This window comes from Corylus avellana, chromosome 9 (genome assembly GCF_965113065.1).
Source record: "Corylus avellana chromosome 9, dhCorAvel1.hap1.2, whole genome shotgun sequence".
Taxonomy (NCBI): Eukaryota; Viridiplantae; Streptophyta; class Magnoliopsida; order Fagales; family Betulaceae; genus Corylus; species Corylus avellana.
This window is the reverse complement of record NC_142498.1, coordinates 2,089,888-2,114,000: the sequence shown is the minus strand read 5'-3', so window position 1 is coordinate 2,114,000 and position 24,113 is coordinate 2,089,888. Positions and strand designations below refer to the sequence as shown.

The following is a 24,113-nucleotide window of genomic DNA, read 5'->3' as shown; positions in this document are numbered from 1 at the left end:
TATTGGATATGGTTGATGTATTGAATTAATTAGATGTATTGATATGTTTGATGTATTGGATATGGTTGATGTATTGGATATGTTTGATGTATTGGATTAATTGGATGTATTGATATGTTTGATGTATTGGAGATGTTTGATGTATTGGATATATTGGATATGTTTGATGTATTTGATTAATCGGATGTATTGGATTAATTTGATGTATTGGATATGTTTGATGTATTGGATTAATTGGATGTATTGGAGATGTTTGATGTATTCGATATATTGAATATGTTTGATGTATTGGATTAATTGGAGGTATTGGATATGTTTGATATATTGGATATATTGGATATATTGATGTGTTGGATTAATTGGATGTATTGGAGATGCTTGATGTATTGGAGATATTTGATGTATGGGATTAATTGGATGTATGAGATTAATTAGATGTATTGGATTAATTGGATGTATTGGATATTGGATATAAATGTAGATATTGGATTGAATTGAATGTATTGAATAATGTAAATGTAGATATTGGATTGGATGTATTGGATATTAAATGTATTTGAGTGAATGTATTATATTGGATATTAGGTTAACACCTATAAACCCGAATAAATCAGAAAATGTATAAATGAAAAAAAAAGATTTTTGATATGTCAAAAATGTATTGACATGTTTTTGACGTGGCATTTACACTACGTCAATAAATTTTGACGTGGTAAAACTGGTACGTCAGAATTTTTTTTTTTTACGTTCTAGTTTCTAACAAGTCAGAAATTTTTTACGTATTAACATTGACACGTCAAAAACTTAAATTTTTTTACACCTGCACTTTTAACCGTCGAGACACGTCAAAAAGGGTTTTTTAACGTGTCAGTACCATTGACACATCAGAAATCAATGGTAAAAAAAACTCATTTTTGTAGTGTTAGCATAGAATTAGGTTTAGCCCTTCAATTCATTCATGTTTTGGTCTCCAATGAGAAATCTTAATTAGCTACTTCCCTTTAGCGATTATTGATTCAGAATCTTTACTAGAGTGGTGTGGTATAAGTTCTTATATGCAAGAAATTTATGAAATTTTATCCTAAATTTTTCTTTTTGTTCCAAAAATAAAAACGAAACACTTCTGTTGTGAGGAGACTCACTATGAATATTCCACAAATAGTTGAAGCACGAAGAAAAAATCATTAACTCTTTAGTTTTGTCATAGGTTCTCCATCAAGAGTAATGAATAAAAACAACTTTTTTTTTTGTGGAATTATTTACTTATTATTCAACTAACAAAGCCCGTATTTTTTAAAGTGTTTTTCTTAAAAATAAAAATAAAAAATCCACGTTTTGTTTTCTCCATCAAGAGGATATTGTTTTTGGTAAGATTCACGTTTGAAAAGTGTTTTGTTTTGAACTATAAATTGATAGCTTTGATGAAAAAAAAAATGTTATTTTTATAAATAAATAAAAAATTCAAAACCTCCATCAAACGAGAATTGTCTTCCCTTGTAATTTTTGTACTTTTTGACAATTTTGGTTGTTTTTGTGTTTGAAAAGAAAATTAAGCAAGATTTTTTAAGTTATTGGAGCTCCAGTTATATATATATAATCTCATTTTGTGGTTGCTCGATCTCTTTGGTTTCTGAGATTACAAACTTTTAATGCTTCGATCAATGTTCTTCTGAAAAACGAAAAAAAAAAAAAAATGCAGACCAGTTGCTTTGTTTTCGTTTAGTTAATATTATTCAAATAGATTAGTGAAGTGATGATTTTTTTTTTTTTTTTTTCAATGAATAAGAAAGAATGAGAAAGGACAATTTTCCTCCAAACTAAATTAAACGAAAATTTTCCAATTTAATTTATGAAATTGATATATGTAGCATCAAACAAAGTATTATTTAACCATCCAGTTCAAAACAAACAATTAAACACAATTCAAAACATCATCAAAAAAATCTCAAAATTTGATCAACCATGCATGTAATTAATACAAGAATGCTTGAAACCACATAAAAATTAACCTTTAGCCTCAGATGTAACATAATATCAAGATGAGTTTGGTTTGGGTCCAGTTTCAGTTAAAACTAAACCCGTTGAAATTGGGATACGTTTCCTATAACATGACCCAAAAGACATGTGTCTCAATTCCAATCCAACAGGTTAGCAATATTCTTGCTCTCTCTAACAAACAATCTCACCCCCTCTTTTTTTGGGTTAAGAACTCTAATGGATCCAGAAAACATATTACATCCTACTAAAAGTGGCAAATCAATGATTATTTTAAGAGTTACATTATTTTTGGAAGGACACAAGAAGAAAACAAGGTGATTTGTGGCGTTACTCTATTTGTTTCCTTCACTACTAGTTCAAGTTTAATTTCGTAAAGGTGGACTGCAATGGACAATAATTTTTTTTTGAAAAGGTGATAAATATTTCTATCAACACGCTAAATGCTTTGCAAAACTGACTTAATTTCATAAGGATGGAGCAAATAGTTACTTCTAATTTTTAGTTACCAAGTAATATATTGAACCTAAAAATATATCAAGAAGTTTGCACGATTTAATTCAAACCATTAAATCCTTAATGGGTGTCCAGGATTCTCCTATTAGTCTTTTTTAGTTGGGCCTTAAGGTTTCTTTGATGTAATCTTTTAGTTTTGCTTGCCCTTGTTTGCCTTATTATAGGCACTTGCTTGTATAAACTCTCTCTAGCTTTACCATTTATAGAAAACACTCGAGATGACTCTCACTATAAAGCATTTAGACTTATTATATATTTGCTTACTTTTTTATAAATGAGTGATATATAACAAAACAAAAGAAAGAGTATCTTTACTTTTGTAAAGATAACTTCTCGTACAAGATAGATAGATGATTACTTTACTTATGATAAAAATAGAGTATTGACCATTGCTGTTAGCTAGCAGATTCTCTTCTACTTTTTTCAAGTAGTCCACCTAGCTCCTCGCATGCTTTCCCTCACAAAGGATTAGGAGATAAACCAAGATTGGCAATCTGCTAGTTTGAGCTAGAATGAGAGAAAAGGGAAGGGGAACTACAGAAGTCACTAGGAAGAAAGAAATTGAGGGCAGCAACCCAGTGTGCAACAGCATGAGCTCTATAATTAGCGGGCCTTCCCACTTTGTGAGCTTTCCAAAACTGCAAGGAAGAGAGCTGAAATGATACTCCTGAGAACTGGAGCAATTTGCACATCATTGAAAAGTGATTGGTCATTGATGGCCATAATGACAACGAATTTCTAACTACAACATCAAAATTGGCTCTCAAGTAGCCAGCAGGGGGAGCCTTTCATATGTTATCCGCAAGGGCAACATTCTCCCAAGCTTTCTCATAAACCAGATCAAATTCATGACAATTACGGCTTAAATTTGAAATTACGTGTCTTCTTTGGGGGGATGGACAGATGCTTTAAAGGATCAAAGATCAATTATGAATTTCACCCAGGTGATAATAGGGAGATCCTCAAATGGGTCAAAAATGAGAGGCCAATTTGATTGTCTACAAATTATTCTTGGTGCCTTTATGTCTATGAAGGGCGTTGTGGCGGGGTGGGATTGAGGAGCATCTAGGCCAAAACACTGCAAATGGCGTTTGTTAAGCATCTTCCAATTCTTCTAATAATGAAAATTTTTACATTTGAGTATTAATTTACAAAAGAAGATTTAAAAAAAAAAAAAAAAAAAAAATTTCCATACACCAAATCTGAAGAAGGTTTAAATCCTGAGAGCTAAAAGACCAAAATCAATATAATGCTGAGTGGAGAGAGGGCACCCTATACGCTTTTTGAGAGAGCCCCAGCTGCAAATAGAAGATTCCTTCGAGAAAACTGTTCCCAAAACAAGAACCATCACAAAATTAGGATTAGAATGAGTGGCAACAGAAATTTTGAAAGAAAAAATGAGATAATCTGCTTGGAAAATGCTAGGGTACTATAGCTTTTACTACAATCCCCAAGGGACGTTACTTTTCATAATTTGTGAAATAATTAAGAGTAGACATTTTTTACTTAATCATTTCACCAATTATGGTGGAACGGAAACTTGTAAAAACTGTAGTACTCCTAGCAGCACTCAATCTGCTTTTTGTCAATTTACCCGCAATGCATAGACAGGTGTGGACTTGGTTGGAAGAGTTTTCAATGATCTTAGTCTGTTGGTATTTCCACCTTTGCTGATGAAAGTCAACATACTTGTCAATCTCTATTCAAAATTAGTTCTAATGATGCAAGAAGAGCAATAACATTTAACAGTCTGTTTTGGATGTACTTACTTTTCTTCGGTCTTTGGCACCTTTGTACTCGAAGCTACGTCCCATAATTTTACAGTGCAATCAGCAGATCCAGATGCAAGTAGAGAACCTTCACCACTGACACAAACAAGAAGGATGGAAAAATTAATTTCTTTTCCTGGTGAAAATACAATTCGAGATATTCTGTGGGTATTCAGTAACAAGGAAAGGATATCAACCTGAAAGCAAGGGTCCATACACATGAGGTGTGACCGATCAAAGGTGTAATAAACCGACCAGTCGAGAGATCCCACATCATGATTGTGCCATCTTCATCACCAGAGGCCATATACCGCCCATCAGGCGACATTGCCAAAGACAAAACCATACTCCTGTGACCAATGAAAATTCGGACGCACTCCCCACTTTGTACATCCCACAATCGGACTGTTTTATCACTAGAGCCAGTGGCAATGTAGTTGCAGTTAACATGCCACTGCACACACTGAAATAAAAACGTTCAACCCATTAGATATAAACATCCGACAGAGATTGACATCTAGTAGACAACAGTTAGGCAACAGATTGTGTGTGTGTGTGAGAGAGAGAAAGAGGTATACTCACATCAACATCAGATAAGTGCCCTGCCATTATCCTTAAAGGCAGTATTCTGTCCATAGACCAAATCCTTGCTGTTCGATCGTGTGAAGAGCTGGCAAAATAATGTCCTACAGGACTAAACTGAACCAAGAAATAGAGAAAAAGATACAATATTAAAGTTCATGAGAAGAACAATTATGTTAGGAAGGAAATAATTTCAACTGGAAAAGAATAGAAGAAATGAAAAACTATAGATACTCTTATATGGAACTTGACCAGGAACAACCCACAGGATGAAGTTAAAAAAAGAAAAAAGTGCAGCGTGAAGTACAGCATGCCTTTGTTGTCAAGCGGTACTCACTTTGTTTTAAAAGGAAAATTTTCTGGCTTGACTCATGGGGAGAATTTGGGAAGGGGGAGGGTCATCCCCAATGAGATTTGTTTTTTTTTTTTTTTCTGTCTAAGACAATGCCTCTACGACAAAAAACAGTGAATTATAATAACTGAATCGAGCATGAATCTGTGAGGTAGTTCCAGGACAATTTAGTAATTTAATACACATATGAATGATACATTCACTAATATTGAGCATCCCTAATCAGACTTACACGGAGAAACCAAATTAACAAACTGACTGATTGTTTTCAGCCCTTGCAAGTCATTACAGATTACTAAGAATATTATTTCTCTTTAAATTATGAGAATCATTGAGAAATAAACAGATAATGACCCCCTACACGCATAACACCTGATGTAGGACGATATTTATCTTTATTTTCAATAAAAACGAAAATAAAGAAAATATCAAAAATAATATTAGAGCAGCGCCGCTTGATCAGAATTTTAGCTATTCTCAAACAATGGAAGTACAAAAGGAAAGATTGCCACGATTCCCGCTGATTGTCAATTTTATATTAGGATTTTATTTTATTTTATTAGGACTTTATTTCCTTTCCTTATTAGGATTAGGTTTACTACTACTATAGGATTATGTTTACTTTCCTACTAGGATTAGATTTACTTTCTCTACTAGGATTAGATTTACTTTCTCTACAAGTATTTCTCTTCTATAAATAGGCTTGCCTATTATGTAAAACTCAATCAATGGAATTATAATCAAATCAGAGAATTCTCTCTCAAATACTCTGCGGAGTTTTATTTTTTTTAGCCTGCGGGCTTGTTTTATCTTTTGGGTAGAAGACGAAGACGCTTCTCCTTGCAGAATCAAAGACGCTGCTCTTTGATTAATTACCTTAGTCTTCCGCTACGTCAGTTGGTATCAGAGCAGGCTTTATCCTGATCATGACCAATCAGCGCAACGGTGACGATTCCCTTAACGACGCTGCTCGTGACAGGGAGGCTCCTTGGAGAGCCGAATTCCAAGAGTTCCAGCAGATCCAGCAAACGATGCAACAGGAGATACGACAGGAGATGCGCCAGATGCGAGAGATGATAGAGCGCATGCACATAGGTCCTAATCGTAATCACAGGGACAATGATGCCCATGATGGCGATGGGATCCGAGTGAGGCCTATTCCTCACCAACGACCTGCACCCATAAACCGACCACCGGCTTATGACAATCTTAATTATGATGAAGAAGTTGTGGAAGATGTTAAGTTGGTTGAAGAAGTGGAGTTGCCATCAGAGAAAACATATGTGCAGCCACCATCATTGATTCCAACGACTACATCAATGGAGGAACAGCTACCGCCTCCTCCACAACAAGTGCAACTTCCTCTACCACAGTTACAACCTCCTCCACCACAAGTGCAACCTTCTCCACCAAAGATGCAACCTTCTCCACCACAAGTGCAACTTCCTCTACCACAGATGCAACCTACACTACAGGTGCAACTCATCACGATCATCACAAAAATTGACGATTCTTTTGAAGAAAACAATGAAGTTGAAGATGATACCCAAGAAGAAATCGTTGGAGGAATTTTGGTGGAAGTAGACGAAAAGGAAAAATCATGTCTTGATTCTATCTATATAGATTTCTCCAAGTACTTTTCTTCAGAGGAGCCACATGTGCCATGTCCCAAAGAAAACTCGAGGACGAGTTTTTTTCAAGTGGGGGTGTCTGATGTAGGACGATATTTATCTTTATTTTCAGTAAAAACGAAAATAAAGAAAATATCAAAAATAATATTAGAGCAGCGCCGCTTGATCAGAATTTTAGTTATTCTCAAACAATGGAAGTACAAAAGGAAAGATTGCCACGATTCCCGCTGATTGTCAATTTTATATTAGGATTTTATTTTATTTTATTAGGACTTTATTTCTTTTCCTTATTAGGATTAGGTTTACTACTACTATAGGATTATGTTTACTTTCCTACTAGGATTAGATTTACTTTCTCTACTAGGATTAGATTTACTTTCTCTACTAGAAGTAGGTTTACTTTCTCTACAAGTATTTCTCTTCTATAAATAGGCTTGCCTATTATGTAAAACTCAATCAATGAAATTATAATCAAATCAGAGAATTCTCTCTCAAATACTCTGCGGAGTTTTATTTTTTTTAGCCTGCGGGCTTGTTTTATCTTTTGGGTAGAAGACGAAGACGTTTCTCCTTGCAGAATCAAAGACGCTGCTCTTTGATTAATTACCTTAGTCTTCCGCTACGTCAGTTGTCTGATGTAGGACGATATTTATCTTTATTTTCGGTAAAAACGAAAATAAGGAAAATATCAAAAATAATATTGGAGCAGCGTCGCTTGATCAGAATTTTAGCTATTCTCAAACAATGGAAGTACAAAAGGAAAAATTGCCACGATTCCCGCTGATTGTCAATTTTATATTAGGATTTTATTTTATTTTATTAGGACTTTATTTCCTTTCCTTATTAGGATTAGGTTTACTACTACTATAGGATTATGTTTACTTTCCTACTAGGATTAGATTTACTTTCTCTACTAGGATTAGATTTACTTTCTCTACTAGAAGTAGGTTTACTTTCTCTACAAGTATTTCTCTTCTATAAATAGGCTTGCCTATTATGTAAAACTCAATCAATTGAATGATAATCAAATCAGAGAATTCTCTCTCAAATACTCTGCGGAGTTTTATTTTTTCTTAGCCTGCGGGCTTGTTTTATCTTTTGGGTAGAAGTCGAAGACGCTTCTCCTTGCAGAATCAAAGACGCTGCTCTTTGATTAGTTACCTTAGTCTTCCGCTACGTCAGTTGGTATCAGAGCAGGCTTTATCCTGATCATGGCCAATCAGCGCAACGGTGACAAACTTCTCCAACAACGCCGCTTGTAGGGGAGGGGCTCTTTCGAAAGCCAAATTCATGGGGTATCCGAGCCGGCATTATCCGGATTCGATGGCCAACTTATACTACAACAACAACTTCTATAACGACGCCGTTCGTGAGAGGGATGTTGTTTCGAGATCCGACTACCAGCAATACATCAAGCGATCAGAGGGTCCTTGGAGAACCGAATTCCAAGAGCTCAAGCAGACAGCACAGATGATGCAACAGGAGGTGCGCCAATTGTGGGAGTCGTTTGAACGCAGGCAGATGCGTGCCCATTGGAATCATAGAGACACTCGGGAGTACCGGATAAATAACGATCTCCCTTCATTCGATGGTTATCTTCACATTGAAGATTACCTTGACTGGATAATGGAGGTAGAAAGATTCTTTGAGTACATGTGTATTCCGGAAGAAAAGAAGGTGAAGTTGGTGGCTTATAAGCTCAAAGGTGGAGCATCCGCTTGGTAGGAATGGTTGAAGCTCTCTCGATCCAGGGAAGGAAAAAGACCTGTGACATCTTGGCCTAAGATGAAGCGGTTACTCAATGCCCGGTTCCTACCACCAGATGACTATGGGATCCGAAGAGAACCCGTTCGATATTTGTATGTTGACCGATTCCGTGAGGATGACGTAAGCCACTTTCGTCATGTCCATAATCATCTTCATAACTCTCCAAATAGGCCCTTCGCCTATGAAGAGAATTTTAATTATGGTGAAAAAGTTGTGGAAGATGTTAAGTTGGTTGAAGAAGTGGAGTTGCCATCAGAGAAAACATATGTGCAGCCACCATCATTGATTCCAACGACTACATCAATGGAGGAACAGCTACCGCCTCCTCCACCACAAGTGCAACTTCCTCTACCACAGTTACAACCTCCTCCACCACAAGTGCAACCTTCTCCACCAAAGATGCAACCTTCTCCACCACAAGTGCAACTTCCTCTACCACAGATGCAACCTACACCACAGGTGCAACTCATCACGATCATCACAAAAATTGACGATTCTTTTGAAGAAAACAATGAAGTTGAAGATGATACCCAAGAAGAAATCGTTGGAGGAATTTTGGTGGAAGTAGACGAAAAGGAAAAATCATGTCTTGATTCTATCTATATAGATTTCTCCAAGTACTTTTCTTCAAAGGAGCCACATGTGCCATGTCCCAAAGAAAACTCGAGGACGAGTTTTTTTCAAGTAGGGGTGTCTGATGTAGGACGATATTTATCTTTATTTTCGGTAAAAACGAAAATAAGGAAAATATCAAAAATAATATTGGAGCAGCGCCGCTTGATCAGAATTTTAGCTATTCTCAAACAATGGAAGTACAAAAGGAAAGATTGCCACGATTCCCGCTGATTGTCAATTTTATATTAGGATTTTATTTTATTTTATTAGGACTTTATTTCCTTTCCTTATTAGGATTAGGTTTACTACTACTATAGGATTATGTTTACTTTCCTACTAGGATTAGATTTACTTTCTCTACTAGGATTAGATTTACTTTCTCTACTAGAAGTAGGTTTACTTTCTCTACAAGTATTTCTCTTCTATAAATAGGCTTGCCTATTATGTAAAACTCAATCAATTGAATGATAATCAAATCAGAGAATTCTCTCTCAAATACTCTGCGGAGTTTTATTTTTTCTTAGCATGCGGGCTTGTTTTATCTTTTGGGTAGAAGTCGAAGACGCTTCTCCTTGCAGAATCAAAGACGCTGCTCTTTGATTAGTTACCTTAGTCTTCCGCTACGTCAACACCAAAAGTTGTAAATCATAGAATCCAGACATATAAACTCTCCTGAATGCCTCGTAGAGACCAGGAACACCTGACTCTGAAATGAACAAAGAAATTTAATGTTGTCCATATGTAAATCCCCTTAAAGAATCTAAGCACTTGTCTTCTTCAAGTTGTCAAAAAGTGTCAGAGGAAGGAAAAATGGCACACAGAAACAGAACATGCAACAAAAAAATTTCCAATAGACTTGAGGGGGAATTGTATGCTTGATATAAATGTTTTGAGTATGAAACCTTGGTTGCTAGTTCAGTTTATTAATGAGAAGAAATGTAACTTTGTATCATAACTAGTCCAGGGATTACTTCAAACAATCACATAAGTAAATAGTCGGTGGTGCTAACGGTAAAGTCTCTTGTCGTCAAACAAGAGACCTGAGATTGAGTCTTGTCTACACCAAGAGACTGCCAGTTTAAAGAACAGAGAGGTCTACCTCCCCTTGTGCAGCCCATATTGAACATATTCAAATAGGGCTATTAGGATAGTGACAGCCATCTAATTCGCACATTTGGTTCTAAGACATTGATATTTAGGTAGCCTTTGTCAGAAGAAATGGAAAATATACAAAAATAAGGTTTACATTATCAATTTACCTGAACATCCCACACTGGGTAATTGTGCCCCTTGTAGCAGACAAGATTTGCGTTTAGTTTTGTGCTCCATAACCGAACTGCAGCAAGTGATGTAATTTTTACTGTTACATAGTGGTTTCAGCGAAGACTACACTATTATAATTCAAAAGAAACAAGATATTACTAAACAAGAGAGAGAGAGAGAGAGAGAGAGAGAGAGAGAGATGATACTCTAGGAGAGCATACTTGTTGAGTCTGCTGAAGAGGAAAGTAAAAAATCTCCTAGCGGACTAAAAGTGGCAGAATACACTGGCCCTGAATGACCCTGAAACAATGTATATCTTTTTCCACCTCTTGACCCTAAAACATGTTCACTTGAAGTGGTACCGTTTTCACCCTGCAAAACAGCTGACAGCAACACCATTTAAATATTCCTCTTCAAAGAATATCTAGGCAGTAAACAAAAGTACATAACACATACAATCATTTCCAATGAGATGTACTGTCCATTAAACAACATATGACACTAAAGACAGCCAACAAAAGTCGTATAAATTAAGTTAATCAAGAAAGTATAACATTTAACTCCACCTGCCCCAAAACATATCGAAATAGCCTTAATCACTTAGGGGACTTCGTTCGCCATCACTTTCTACAGGGTTCAATGCCATTCATTTCCTTAGAGCTTCAGATGTTATCCTTTGAGGCATCTTGAGTGGGTTTAAGCATCTTGATTCTTTTTTTTTTTTTTTTTGATAAGTAATGATGATATATAAAAAGAGCGCAGAGGGAAAAAATTGGGTTATAGATCCACCCCGAAGGGTGGGTAAACCTTTCCTTGATTCATATTGATTATGTATCTTCTGTATATATAATATACAGTCGGTCTTGCCATATATAACACTTTCCTTCTTTTTTATGCTCTTTTACATGAATATTATAGGCCTTTAAACCCTCAGTGAAATACATAGATTTTCACCCATTTTCAAATCAAACGATTCTATTTAAAAAATAAAATAAAACTTTATAGTAAGTAATTGATAAATTAACTAAAACAACATTTGACTGACTTTACTTCTCTTTGACCCCCTCCAGGTGAGCCTAATATTAATAACGTCTTGGAGTGAAGGACAGAACACAAAAAGCTTCTTTTTTTTCTGGAGATGGAGAGAAAAAAGTAAGTGGGGTGCTTCATCTCTTCCCTCCCGGTGTCCCCATTAGTTGATATACTGAATTGGAAAGGAATTCCAGATCATTCAGATTTCAGGTGGGAAATGGATGGAAGTAATAAATGTATTGAGGACTCATATCCAGAGTTGTCCTTCCACTTTGTTTTAAGAGAGAATAATTTATTTTAGGGAAAATGTATAATAAGTCCCAAAGTTAATCCTCCAAAATTTAAAACTCCATAAGTTTTTTTTTTTTCGAAAATTTAGTCCCTAAGTCAATTGAAATGACAATAAAATCTTTGCCGTCAAAATTTTTTAACAGCCGTTAGGGCCATTCAAAACGCACCGTTTTACCTGATTAAAATATTAATTTAATTAAAAAAAAAAAATTGAAGAGTGGCCAGGAGTGGCAGCGGCCACCACTCAACCCCTATGGGGTGGCTCGCGGTGGCCCCCTCCACACATGGGGTGGGTCGCAGCCACCCCATGGGTGGAGGGGTGGCCTGCGACCCACCCCATGGGGGTTTGGGGTGGCTCCCCAAACCACCCAAGGTGTGGCTCGAGCCACCCCATGGGGTTTCGGGTGGCCCCCATATGGGTTGCTGCCACCCTTGGCCACCCTTCATTTTTTTTTTTTTTTTAGATTTAATTTAATTTTTAGATTTATTTTATTGACTCAGGGACTTATTATACATTTTCCCTTTATTTTAAGGCAATGAGCAATATAAAAAGGAGGGAAGTGGGTTTCCCTGCCAGGCTTCTCTCCTCCCTCTGATCCTTGCAATTCTGAGGTGGTGAGGAGGGGCAGTGTTTACATCGACAAGTGTATTATCTACCAAGACGAATGGATGTATCGAGGGTGATATAGAGAGGAGCAAACCCACCCTTTGACAAATACATCCTCTTCCATCCAGCCAAACAACACTTTATCTTCTCAATAATGCTATCCTCATATAGATTTGACCTTAATCGAAGTTCCCAGCTGAAGGCCAAGATATTTCATAGGAAGAGAGGAAACCCTATAACCCAAAATGCGAGCCAAACATTCCATGTTGTTGATATTGCCAGTGGGGACCAACTCTGATTTAGCCATATTAATCCTCAAACCTGAAACCGCTTCAAAGCATAGGAAAAAACAACGCAAATTGCGAAGATCTGGATTTGCCCCACAAAAAATCAAAGTATCAACCGCAAACAAAAAGTGAGAAATGTTGAGGACACCAACATTCTTGGATCCCACCAAAAAGCTTGTTAACAGACCCCTGTTTACCATAGCAGAAATCATTCTACTTAAAACCTTCAGCAATCCTGAATTTACCAGTTCTATGAAAACCAACAAATAACAAGATTTTTGAAGCTATATTAAAATAGTACTACTCTACTAGTTAGCTGAAGATGAACCTCCAAGAAGTTAACTCGATACCCATCATTCCATCAACACAAGAATTGTTTATGATCAACATAACTTTCTCATACCAAAGGAAATGTGAAATTCTTTTACGTGGTGTTTGGTTCGCAAAATCTAACATTCCTCCAGGCACCCACATTCTCAGGAATGTGATGCCTGGGAATCTGGATCCCCAAAAGTGTGACTATTCCCATGTTTGGGAATGATTAGGAATCTGATAGGATTCTTGGGAATATGATATTCTCATGTTTGGTTTAAACATCCTGTAGGAATAAATTATTGAAAGCATAAGGCGCCCCTAAGTACATAGGCCATATGTATACACAAGGAGCTCCGACAAGCCTGAAACCCAAAAAACAGCAAAAACACCCACAAACCAACCCACCCAAAAAGCCCACAAGAAAACAAAGCCCTAAGCCCTTAAAAGCTACCAAGCGTGAGCCTTGCCTTTCCCACGCCTAAATGATGTTCCCTTCATATCATAGTTAATGGAGCATTCCAAATTCAGAAGCCCCTTCCTACCCTTGACCTACTGAGGGGTATCCGCTAAAACGTTTTGTCTATATTGCCCATACAATTTGCATATTTTACTACCATGTAAAGAAACACATCTAAGCCGTGAATTTAGTCTTATTACTCCCAAAATAAAGAGAGAAATGGAACCTACCAACAAGTACTTATGTATGATAGAGCCCATCAAACACTCAAAATTGAGAGAGAAATTCGTTTGCTCAAGGGAGAGGGAGATAGCTCATATTCGAGAGAGAGTTTCATCGGCTCAAGGAAGAGGGACAGGAATCCACATTCCCAACAAAAGGAAGTTGATAGGGAGCCCACATTCCCTTGGGTATCTAGATTCCCTCCACTTAAGTGCAACCAAACGAGGTAATATTTTAGGATTCCTAGGAATCCTAAAAGATTACCCCCATCCAAACAGCCCATTAAATTCTTTATGTAAAACAGTTTCTTAGCTAATCTAAGGTAGCTTCTTCTTCCACAATTCCTGGGTATATCAACTATACACCAGTTATAAATTATATGTGCCAACAATTATGATTTGATCATATTAACAATATATAACAAGTGTCAATACATACATAAACTCATATGATAGTATGTAGCAACTTGCAAGAAAAATAAATAAATCTCATTCTATTAAAAAAAATAATAATAATTATTGCAGACTTACGGCCAACAGGTTCTTGCCCAAGCTTTGCCATGTCCCAAATCTGTGGAGGCACAGTTCAAAAATTAGAAAATGTAAAAACACAAGAAGAATATTGGTTATGATATCTGATCAGATACAACCTTCAAAGATGAGTCTGAAAATCCTCCAGCAACCAAAGATCCATCATGGGATATTGATGAACAGTTTAAACTGGGACAAGTTATCAAAAAGATGACCATTTAAGAAAAAAAATGTTACTAAAGAAACAACATTAACATTAGACCAACAAAGTTAAGAACATACCCATTATGTGTGTTGATGAATGTATAAAAGCTGACAGATGGCAGTGAGACACTACTCAACTGTACACGGTTTCTTAGGTCTTCAAGAATAGACTTTTCTACGTCTGTGTGACTGAAGCAATCAATAAAGGTTAATCAATGGCCTGCAGCAGAACCTTAACATCAACAGCATCATAGATTTCTTATGCTGACATCCCAAATTTATCCACGAAGTCTTATTTGACAAAACATACAATAGAAATCATTAACATTCCAATAAACCGCAACACAACTTTATTCTAGGGCATATTGTCAAATAAAATGCAAATGCAATAAGTACCATTGGTCAAAGTAAGTACTCAACCAAGGCACACACCTGATTGGCTTCCAAAATCTAAGTTAACCTAAATGCTTAATTTACAAGGAAATCTTGTATTCAAGAGATGATTAGGAGTCAAAACTTTAACCCCCAAGGCAAAGTCCCATCTAGCTGCAGGAGTACAATATATATTAACATGACACTTTTCAAAACAAATCATGTGAAGTATGTATTAAGAAATGAAAAGAAAAAGGAAAGGACTATTTCCAATTGATAAATGACCTGGAACGTTGAAATAAGTATTAACTCATGACTACCCACTAATTAAGATCCAGTTAACTGGAATAGAAGTAACAAAGTCACAATTTAGCGAGAAAGAGAACTTATACTTTGTTGTTGGGGGTGTAAGTGCTAAAGTGGTGGGTGTTAGAAATAAGGTGCTGATAGTTTCTGCTTTTTCACTATACATTTATAAAACTTAGTAAAACAAAACCTTGTCAATATCATAAACCTTTTCAAACTCAAACCAAACTCTAAATTTTGGGTTCAATGCACTATTACTTGATATTATCTAAATAAGCCATTACTTACACTTTACATTAATAAGTCATATTATATTGCTCATTTTATCGAACTTGTCTCAATTTTAAGTTTTTCTGGCACCAGTTAAACAATATGATAACGCTACTTAAAGTTCTAGGTCACCCCACTCCATGTAAAGCATAATAGTTTCTCCAAATAACTTTAACCTTTGTTTAATGAGAAATAAAAATGAAAATAGAGGATTCCAGAAAATACACTACTGGCAAGGTAAGCTCTGGTTTGACTCGTGGTGCCATAGGTACAGTGTTAGCCTCAGGACGCCCAGCTTTCCCTGTTGCACTTGCACCCTTGTCCTTCTTGACCTTTTTAATTGACATGCCTTGCTTTGCTCCTTCACCTGATCTTTTCTGAACAAGAAACAGGCAACACAAAAATCAAGAAAAAGAATCCAAAACTTTGAACCATCAATCACTATAGAAATGACACATACAACAAAAAAATCAGATATAAATTATTTCAATCAATTATAAATCTGTAGATATGGGAGAAAGTTACAAGTATTTGAAGTACATTTTACCTTATTCTCATCTAATTCTCCCTCTTTGGTTTCTCCTTCGGCCTTTTCAGAATCTGAGAGCAAACCTCCACCCTTTTCCAAGCGTTCTTCTAAAGAATCTTCAAGCAGCTATCACAAATAAAAGAGTAAAGCTGAAAATTAAATAACAAACCAAGAAAAAGAAATTACACTTGCACAAATAACTACCATTGATAGCAGGGACAGGCATAGAGCTCATAACCATAAAACTCGTTCCCAACTTTTTTTTTTTTGATAAGTAATATTGTACAAATAAAAAAAAGTGCAATGCGCCTCTATGTACACAGATAGTATACATAGGAAAACCGCAAAATCCCACAAAAAGAAGACCCTATACAAACCCTAAAACCGAAGAATCCTAAAGAAGTCTGATACCCCAAAACTCACAAAAACCCTAAGCTCAATAGGCAAACCTACATCACCCTGCCATTGACCCTACTCGAGCCGTGGCCCCTAGCCTCAAAATTAATGGAACATTTCAAATTTTTGAGCACCCTCTTCCCCTTAGCCTTTGGAGCAAAAATGTCATTTTTGGGCACCCGCTCCTCTTCAATGATTGAAAAAAGATCCAAGAGTCTTTTCTCGTCAACACCATAAGACAACCCCACAAAGGGAGCGAACTTCACCGCATCGAGCGCCACATTAGAATAGCCCTCCACCCCCTCCACTGGAGTTTCCGCCACAAACTCGGTCAGCAACTCCTTGTTCTTATGCAATTGCTTAGCTATCCTATCATTCACTCTCCTCGAATACCCCATTTGAGACTTGGAGACAGAAGAATAAATGGGTGCACCACTCTTCTTGTTCGCAACTAAATTAAGGCCGACTAATTAAAATACCAAAATTTGTGGAGAAAATAAATCATATACAAAGCAACCTTTCAACAATGATTAATGAAAGTGGACTCAGGGCCAGTTTGAGAGGTTTGTAACTTTAATATGAGAAGCTGGCGCTGTTTTGAATAAGCAACCAAGGGCTGCTTCTCAAAAGATGCCTAAAAAGCCTAAGCTGCTTCACAAAATTTGCAAAAAAAACGCAGCACCATTGAGATGCCAAACGAGATGCAAGTAGCTTCTACTGTTAAAAGCTGAAGCACCACTGATATCAAGAGGGGTTGAGGGGGAGTTTGTGAGAGAAGGCTCCAAGATTAGATTCTAGCATGACATGTGGTATCACAATCTGGTCTTAAGGAAGTTTTTCCAAATTTATATAGTACTGCTTGCATTAAGGATGCTTCCATGGTAGATTACTTGAATTTCTCTAGTGATTTCCATGAATGGAATCTAAGCTTTAACAAAGCGGCATTGGGAAGTGGATGTCTTTGCTTTGTTTTTTAATTTATTGTGCTCCTTTAGATTGAGATGTGGGCCACTTCCAAGATAGGGATGTTTGGTGTTAGATCTTTCTATAACATCGTTGTACCTCATGATGGCACTCTCTTCCCTTGGAAGAGTATTTCGCGGAATAAGGTCCCCATGAGAGCAGCATTTTTTGCTTGGTAAGAAATCGGACACTCAAGATGGGAATCCAAAATCAACCTTACTGAGCGGGAAGCGCAAGCAATCCCATGTTTGTTCGCTGCAACAAAGGAGATACCTCAGGGAAAAGCTTGAATCTATTCCAGACTTTATGCAGGAAGAGAGACCCAAGTATTGCTACATAGGCAAAGGGATAGGGCAGGGAAGGCAAAGCAAGCTGACTTCAGGAGCTAACAAGCAATTATGGAAATCTTAAATCCTAACCGAGTTATGAGAATCTCTCCTACTTCGCTCTTCTAAATTACTTTAGATAGGAAGCTCAAGAAAAGACCTTAGGCAGCTAGGAGCACAGAGAATGCAGGACAATTTCGGACATCAACAAAGGTGTGCAGGAAGGTGCTTCAAGACCTTATTATACCAATGGCAATGGCCGAACCTTGGATTCCTCCGTCACCCAGGGGAAGAAGGCCCTAAGAAAGATCCTCACGATAGATAACCTAAGGAAACAACATGACATTGTGGGTAACCATAGCTATATGTGTATGAAGGGTGGAGAGTTTGTGGATCATTATCTACTTCATTGTAAGATTGGCAACGCTATGGAGTGCTATTTCCAGCTGTGTTTAGCTTGAAAAAAAAAAAAAAAAAAGAGAAAAGGGCCCCCACCAAATGGAGCGTCACACTAGAAGTGACCATGTATTATATCACCATTGCAGCCATGCTTAATCATATATGGCCCCTTCAATGGTAACAACTAAAAAAAGGGTATAACTATTGATTTAATAAACAAATACAAGATGCTTATAAAAATAAAAATAAAAATAAAGAAATTTTTCTTCCTGTGGGCACTAATGATGCAGCCAGCAGAAAAGCTTTTGGAAAACAAGATCAAAGATTAAAGTAATTTGAAAATATGGTCTAATTTTGTTGTAGCACCTAATTGGCACCTTCATGGGTTACTTTCGTTACTATTAAAAAATCCTTCAAGAATTTATCAAGAATCTTAATCTAGTTTTCAATTTCCTAGAAATCCTGCATCAACTATTAAAATAGCAAGAAATTTTATACCTTCTTTCCAATTGACACCACTATGGGAAAACATTGAGAAATAAAAGATAACTATTCTTAAGACATCAAACGCTAATTGGATAACTATTCTTACTTATTAAAAAAAAAACTATTCTTAAGAAATCACAATTTAGTATAAGAAATTGGATAGGGCTCTATTTTTCAAATGTTAACCTAATAAATTTAGAGCAGAACTAAATGAGATGATTTTTTTTTTGTGCTAAATAATTCTTGCACAGTTGTAACCGGCGTGTCACCTCTAGACCTGCTTACTCTATACAAACATCATGAAGGAATATTGTAGTTAAAACTATACTGCAAGAGCATCTAGTCACCACCATCACTTTGGAAGTATATACTCATTAAGAGCCAAATCTACGTTAGTTTGACCGTCTCAGATTCAAACACGCAACTTAATTTGAATTAAGGTAAATTTCGTATGCAAGTATTATATTGTAACATCTGAAAAGTTTTCGGCAGTTGTAAAAATATTAGCAAAATGTCCATCAACATTGGATTCAATGTTCGCATTGGCTATGAAAACCACACATTTCATAGCAAGAAATCTGTCAAAATCAATGACATTTAGTTAAATAGTTTTTTTTTTTTTATAAGTAATCGACAAATATCTAATAAAAGCGCAAGGTGCCCCTAAGTACACAGGAAAGTATACAAAAAGCAGCAATACAGAGAATACAGGGCAGTTATTCAGCATTTCAAACAAAGATGCAAGCCCAGTATATTCCCAGCCGATTTGCAAATAAAAATCATGACCACTATACACAATTACACGACTACCATCCTTTTGAATAATAAAAATATGTTATCCTTCTCAACAAATAACATAAAAGGAACTCAGAATCTTTACTGACCCCCCAATGTATTTCCTTCTGATTTATCTGAGTGGCCTCATCCTGGCTGCTTCCAGTAAGTGTTACGACTTCAGTATCATCAGAAATTGAGCTAGGCTGCCCTGGAGAAACTGCAAAACTAATAATATATGAATATCACCATAACCCAACAAATAGATTCTTATATACATGCAACCAAAAGGTTAACATATGTACCTTGAAAGTTAATATGCTCATTTATAACCCCAAGCATTGTGGTCAATTTTGTCTTGTGTAGATACTCCAGCAGTAGGTCATAGGAGTACTGGCACAATAGTTAACAATAAGTTTTTCAGCAGTCCAAAAATATATTCTGAACCTATCTAAACAGTTACAACCAAGAAACTGTTATAGGAAATTCTATCTCTATGGCTATCAATGTAAACAAGGCCACCAATAAATCATCGCAATAAAAACAAATCATATCTGAGATTAAAAAATCAATTTATTACAATGTTAATGGATTTGTAGTTTCCAAAGGTACGTAAAACTCTACAAAGGATGAAGCTAATAGAGTTTTATTAATATATTGATATAGCACCAGATCATTTTCAATTCCTTTTTTTATATATAAGCAATGTAAAAATCCAAGGTCATACAATTCAAAAACAGCATACATCTCATAAAAAATAAAAAAATCAGATCAAATATCTAGAAAATACCAGAAGTAGAGATAAACTTCTACGCTCTTACAACATCATATCCTCCATACATCATGAAAGAAAAAGAACACAGCTATAGCTTAAAGACACATAATCTCCCAGTAGTTAGTTACAGAGACAAAGCTATTCAACCATATTTGTAAGTACAACATAATGGCCACATACATTATAATCATAAGCAAATTTTAACTAATTCAGGAGCAAATCATGGTAAATTAGGGTATCAAAAAGTGTACAAATCACTTTTCTTTTTTTTTATTCAAAAGGAAAATAACTCTGACATCCAGTCTCCAGCTAGCATTATTTTATACATCATAAGCAAAAATGAAAAGACTACCTGAATATATTTGGGTTAAAGAGTCTAAATATAGCATAAAGTGCAATCTCCAAAAAACATAACTATTGCTAAAACACGGCAGCCAAAAATGGACTTGCACCATGTAACTGGTTTTGATGCACAACTGATGATGTTGATGTTACATATGATACACAAAATCTTATAGAGGTGAAGTCAAGGAAGTAAATGTGAATGCAAGATCCTTTGTGTATGTTCAAAACAGGATCACCTTACTTATGAGAGTTGATGGTTTACAATGATCATAAAGATTTAAGGGCCACACCGCTAGCGAAAGCCAGATTTAACCAATCTATGTGGGTGGGGGTGCGTTACTTGGGTCCTTTGTGTATGTTCATAACAGGATCACCTTGCATATGGGGGTGGCCCCGACTTGGAAGGATTTCCCGTCATCAAAAAAATAGAATTCCATCGCAAAGAACTAAAGTTTTTTAAGTGCAATTGGACATAATAGACCTAAGCTAATGTTGATTATACAGGAAAATATGGCTTTTAGGGACCTTAAGATGGTTAAAGGACAAGTACTATGATTTGAGTGAACTATAATTGGATAAACAATAATATAAATCACTTTTGATACTGTTAAATCACCACTTGTCCCAAAAGCTTAAGCTAATAGGAAGAAATAAATTTAATCATTTAATTACTTCTTTAACACCCCCCTCACGTATGGGCTCAAACTCCCTTTTAATAGGCGAGACCCAACACATAAAATATTTTAATCAAATGAGGGGTGAATTGACGGGGTTCGAACTTAAGACCTTTGGCTCTGGTACAATATTAAATCACCACTTATCCCAAAAGTTTAAATTAATAGGAAGAGATAAATTTAATCATTTAATCACTTCTTTAACATATACTAACAAGCTACTCAAGAAGAACAAGAAGTTACCTGACATATCTTTATTTTTACTTTGTTCTGCCTAAGAGAATGAGCAAATTCCATCTCCTGAACAGAAACATGATGATTAAATTATTATGATTTCTAATCTACCCATACAAAGAGTGGGGAACATTAAATGAAGGTTCTAAAGTAGTAATTACCCCCAGATGAGAGGGAGAAAGAACTCCTTCCAACTTTTGAAGGTCTCGCGAGTGCATCATTTCATGGTCTTCACGGAAGCTATTGAAAAAGGTTCGTGCTGGAGATATCAACCATAATTATGTGAACATATACACATTACAGTTGTTGAACTAATTCTCACTTTGGTAAGTTTGCAGTACAAAGTACAAGACGTGAAGAAAAAACATCAACTGTAATCATGTAAAAACAAACAGATAAACAGTTGCACTAATGGAGCGCTTCAGTTAGTTTCTGACATAGACTACAAAACATAAGGAAATAAGTTCAAAACATACCTTCTTGAACATGCCCTTTTTCCACCAGATCCATGAAACAATGAATAAATACAGGATAAAGCACGCGAAGCAACTCATGCTGCAAAGGTTGTAAAGGTGATTTAGTCGAATCATAAACACCAGGATTATGAAATGAGTTCCCAACTAAAATCAATTTAAAAACCAGGTACCTTGTACAAATCTAGTGAACTATAAGTCCATGACCTAAACTTGCTATATCCATCATGGTATCGTGCTGGACCATTCTCCAATCTGAAAAATAAGAACTTTCATGATGAAACAAAAACACCTTTGTGACAATAAAAAGTGCACAAATAACCAAACAACAAAATTTATATATATTATAAAGATTGCATTTTTCAATCCATTTAGATACTCTGATGTCAGCAATTTTCACCATACTAGATACACTAACACGACTGCCACAAAAATTTGGCCGCCTACTTCATTTTCAGAATTTATTCCATTCCATGTTTTCAGTGTCAACCACTACAGTACTACACACCCATGTCATTCTCAAACACACATATCTGTAATCACATTATGCTACCACGTATCAGTTCGGTGGTGAGGCCCAAACAACTTGATTTTCCTTTACTTAAAAAGCAACATGAAAACATATTGTCTTCTATTGTTCAGAAGAATTCAAAGTTCACTGCAGTTTTTTCTTTCAGGTCCTATATCTCTAACTTCTACAATATTTAAGTCTTATGAAAGTCTTCTGCCACAAAAGTCACAACAATGGCTATGCAACAAAGTTTATAGTATCACTATATATATAACCCATCCCATATCAATGTAGTGATGGTCCAAAACAAGGCCAACCCCAAACTATCAAGAAATGATTGCTCCAAAGAATGGATTATACGGGTCGCTCAGTGAACAAGAGACCAAATTTAGTCTTCATATACCCCAACTATAGCAGATATTATTCTACTTAACACAAAAGTACCAGCCAAGAGAAAATCCAGAACACTTCTCATGTTCTTCTAACTTCTAAACCGTGGCACAACCTAAAGAATTTCAACCTGAGGATCTGAAAACTTTGGAAATCCTCTTTGATATATATACTAACTGGTCTTAGCAAGTCCACATGTGAATCATACGTACCAGCAAATTAAAGAAAACAATACCATATGATTCCCATGAAAACAGTGCATATTCCCAATTCACTCTACATCTTAACTCTAGCTTAGCGTAAACAACATAAAACATATAAATACATATGGCATATTCAACAGTCAAACCCCTTCCAATTTTTATTTTTTATTTTTTTATTTTTTTATTTTGATTTGGCACCGAGTATCCGGAGCTTCACTCCGATTAATCCCGGGGTGCACAGGCCCTCGGCAAGGAATTTCCCGCAAGTGCACCTCGGTTAATTCAATGGGCAAACCCCAAGAAACAGTTTGCACTCAATGGGTTTCGAACCTAAGACCTTGAGAAGCATACTCAAAGTCCCAAGCTGTCCAACCACTAAGCCAACCCCTTACAAATATTTGGCACATATAATATATATTTTTCGAATATTTCGCACCTAACATACGCATAAAATGTGAACCTGTATCCCAATTTAAACCGTTCAATATGTTAAGCATGTCTTCGAGTGAAAATCATAAATTCGACAAAAAAAAAAAGGTTATTTTTTTGGCTCATTTATGCAGCATTATCATTCACCGCACCAATATAAGTAAAGCTATAGATCATTGACTTCACTAATCCAAGCAAAATTTGGAAATTACTTATCCTCATGCTTTATACTTATGTTTGAAAAAAAAAAACAGGATTAGAGAGAGAGAGAGAGAGAGAGAGAGTACTCGGAGAAGGCGAGGATGTGCTTGGCGAGGTCAGGGTCAGAGAGGGAATTGGTGGTGATGGAGGACGATGAAGTGTTCTTGCTCTGTTGATGTTGTCGTTCTTCTTGGAAAGCGTGCTCAGCTTGCTTGAACCCCTTCTTCTTCAGGTACTCTGCCACAAACTTCTCTATTTGGTCTTCCTCCATTGCTGTCTCTCTCTCTCTCTCTCTCTCTCTCTCTCTCACGCTCGCTCGCTCCGAGTGAACCACCGATTTAGGTCTTGCCGTTTCGGGAAATTTGCCCGCGGGATCTTAGGCCAGAATTTGGAATCGACCCTTGTTGTGTCTATGAAAACATTGGCCTTTGGGCTTTTGATCAAAGCTCAATACCCTTTTTTGGGTCTATAAAGAAGGCCTAGACCCAAATGTCACGTAAGGAAATGGGCCTAAACTTCGAAGAGATCAAATATAATCGGGGATTATCTTTTTGCTCAATTAGGCCGAAAATTAAAGGTACATGATGGGAAATTTAAACTTCCATGATTGTGATTTCACAAA

At 36.2% G+C, this 24,113-nt stretch overlaps 1 protein-coding gene across 3 annotated transcripts; it reads right to left on the bottom strand.

The window, feature by feature from the left end:
- Positions 1–3,588: 3,588 nt before the first annotated feature.
- Positions 3,589–23,877, bottom strand: TAF5 (TBP-associated factor 5). Of its 3 annotated transcripts, none has more exons than XM_059605043.2 (19): positions 23,578–23,877; positions 21,931–22,012; positions 21,761–21,839; positions 21,446–21,543; positions 21,294–21,350; positions 19,562–19,649; positions 19,367–19,476; positions 15,931–16,038; positions 15,609–15,760; positions 14,514–14,624; positions 14,351–14,420; positions 14,232–14,271; positions 10,712–10,873; positions 10,487–10,563; positions 4,863–4,979; positions 4,478–4,743; positions 4,281–4,376; positions 4,106–4,208; positions 3,589–3,837 (listed from the first exon to the last, which is right to left on the bottom strand). In XM_059605043.2, exons 1-19 carry the CDS (start codon positions 23,760–23,762, stop codon positions 3,784–3,786), a joined length of 2,055 nt encoding a protein of 684 aa, XP_059461026.1. In that variant the 5' UTR covers positions 23,763–23,877; the 3' UTR covers positions 3,589–3,783. The 3 variants fall into 3 exon arrangements, with proteins under 3 accessions (XP_059461026.1, XP_059461027.1, XP_059461025.2); XM_059605044.2 differs by having other exon boundaries at positions 3,590–3,837; positions 4,106–4,181; XM_059605042.2 differs by having other exon boundaries at positions 3,590–3,837; positions 4,106–4,176.
- Between the last annotated feature and the right edge of the window lie 236 nt (positions 23,878–24,113).

Excerpts from the sequence above, each read along its gene's own strand:
- TAF5 (XM_059605042.2), bottom strand. The coding sequence starts at position 23,762 with ATGGAGGAAGACCAAATAGAGAAGTTTGTGGCAGAGTACCTGAAGAAG. Across the intron at positions 4,980-10,486 it reads ACCCAGTGTGGGATGTTCAG|TTTAGTCCTGTAGGACATTA; the intron begins GTAAATTGATAA and ends TTCTTGGTTCAG. Across the intron at positions 3,838-4,105 it reads CACCTGTCTATGCATTGCGG|TTTTCTCGAAGGAATCTTCT; the intron begins GTAAATTGACAA and ends TTTTGGGAACAG.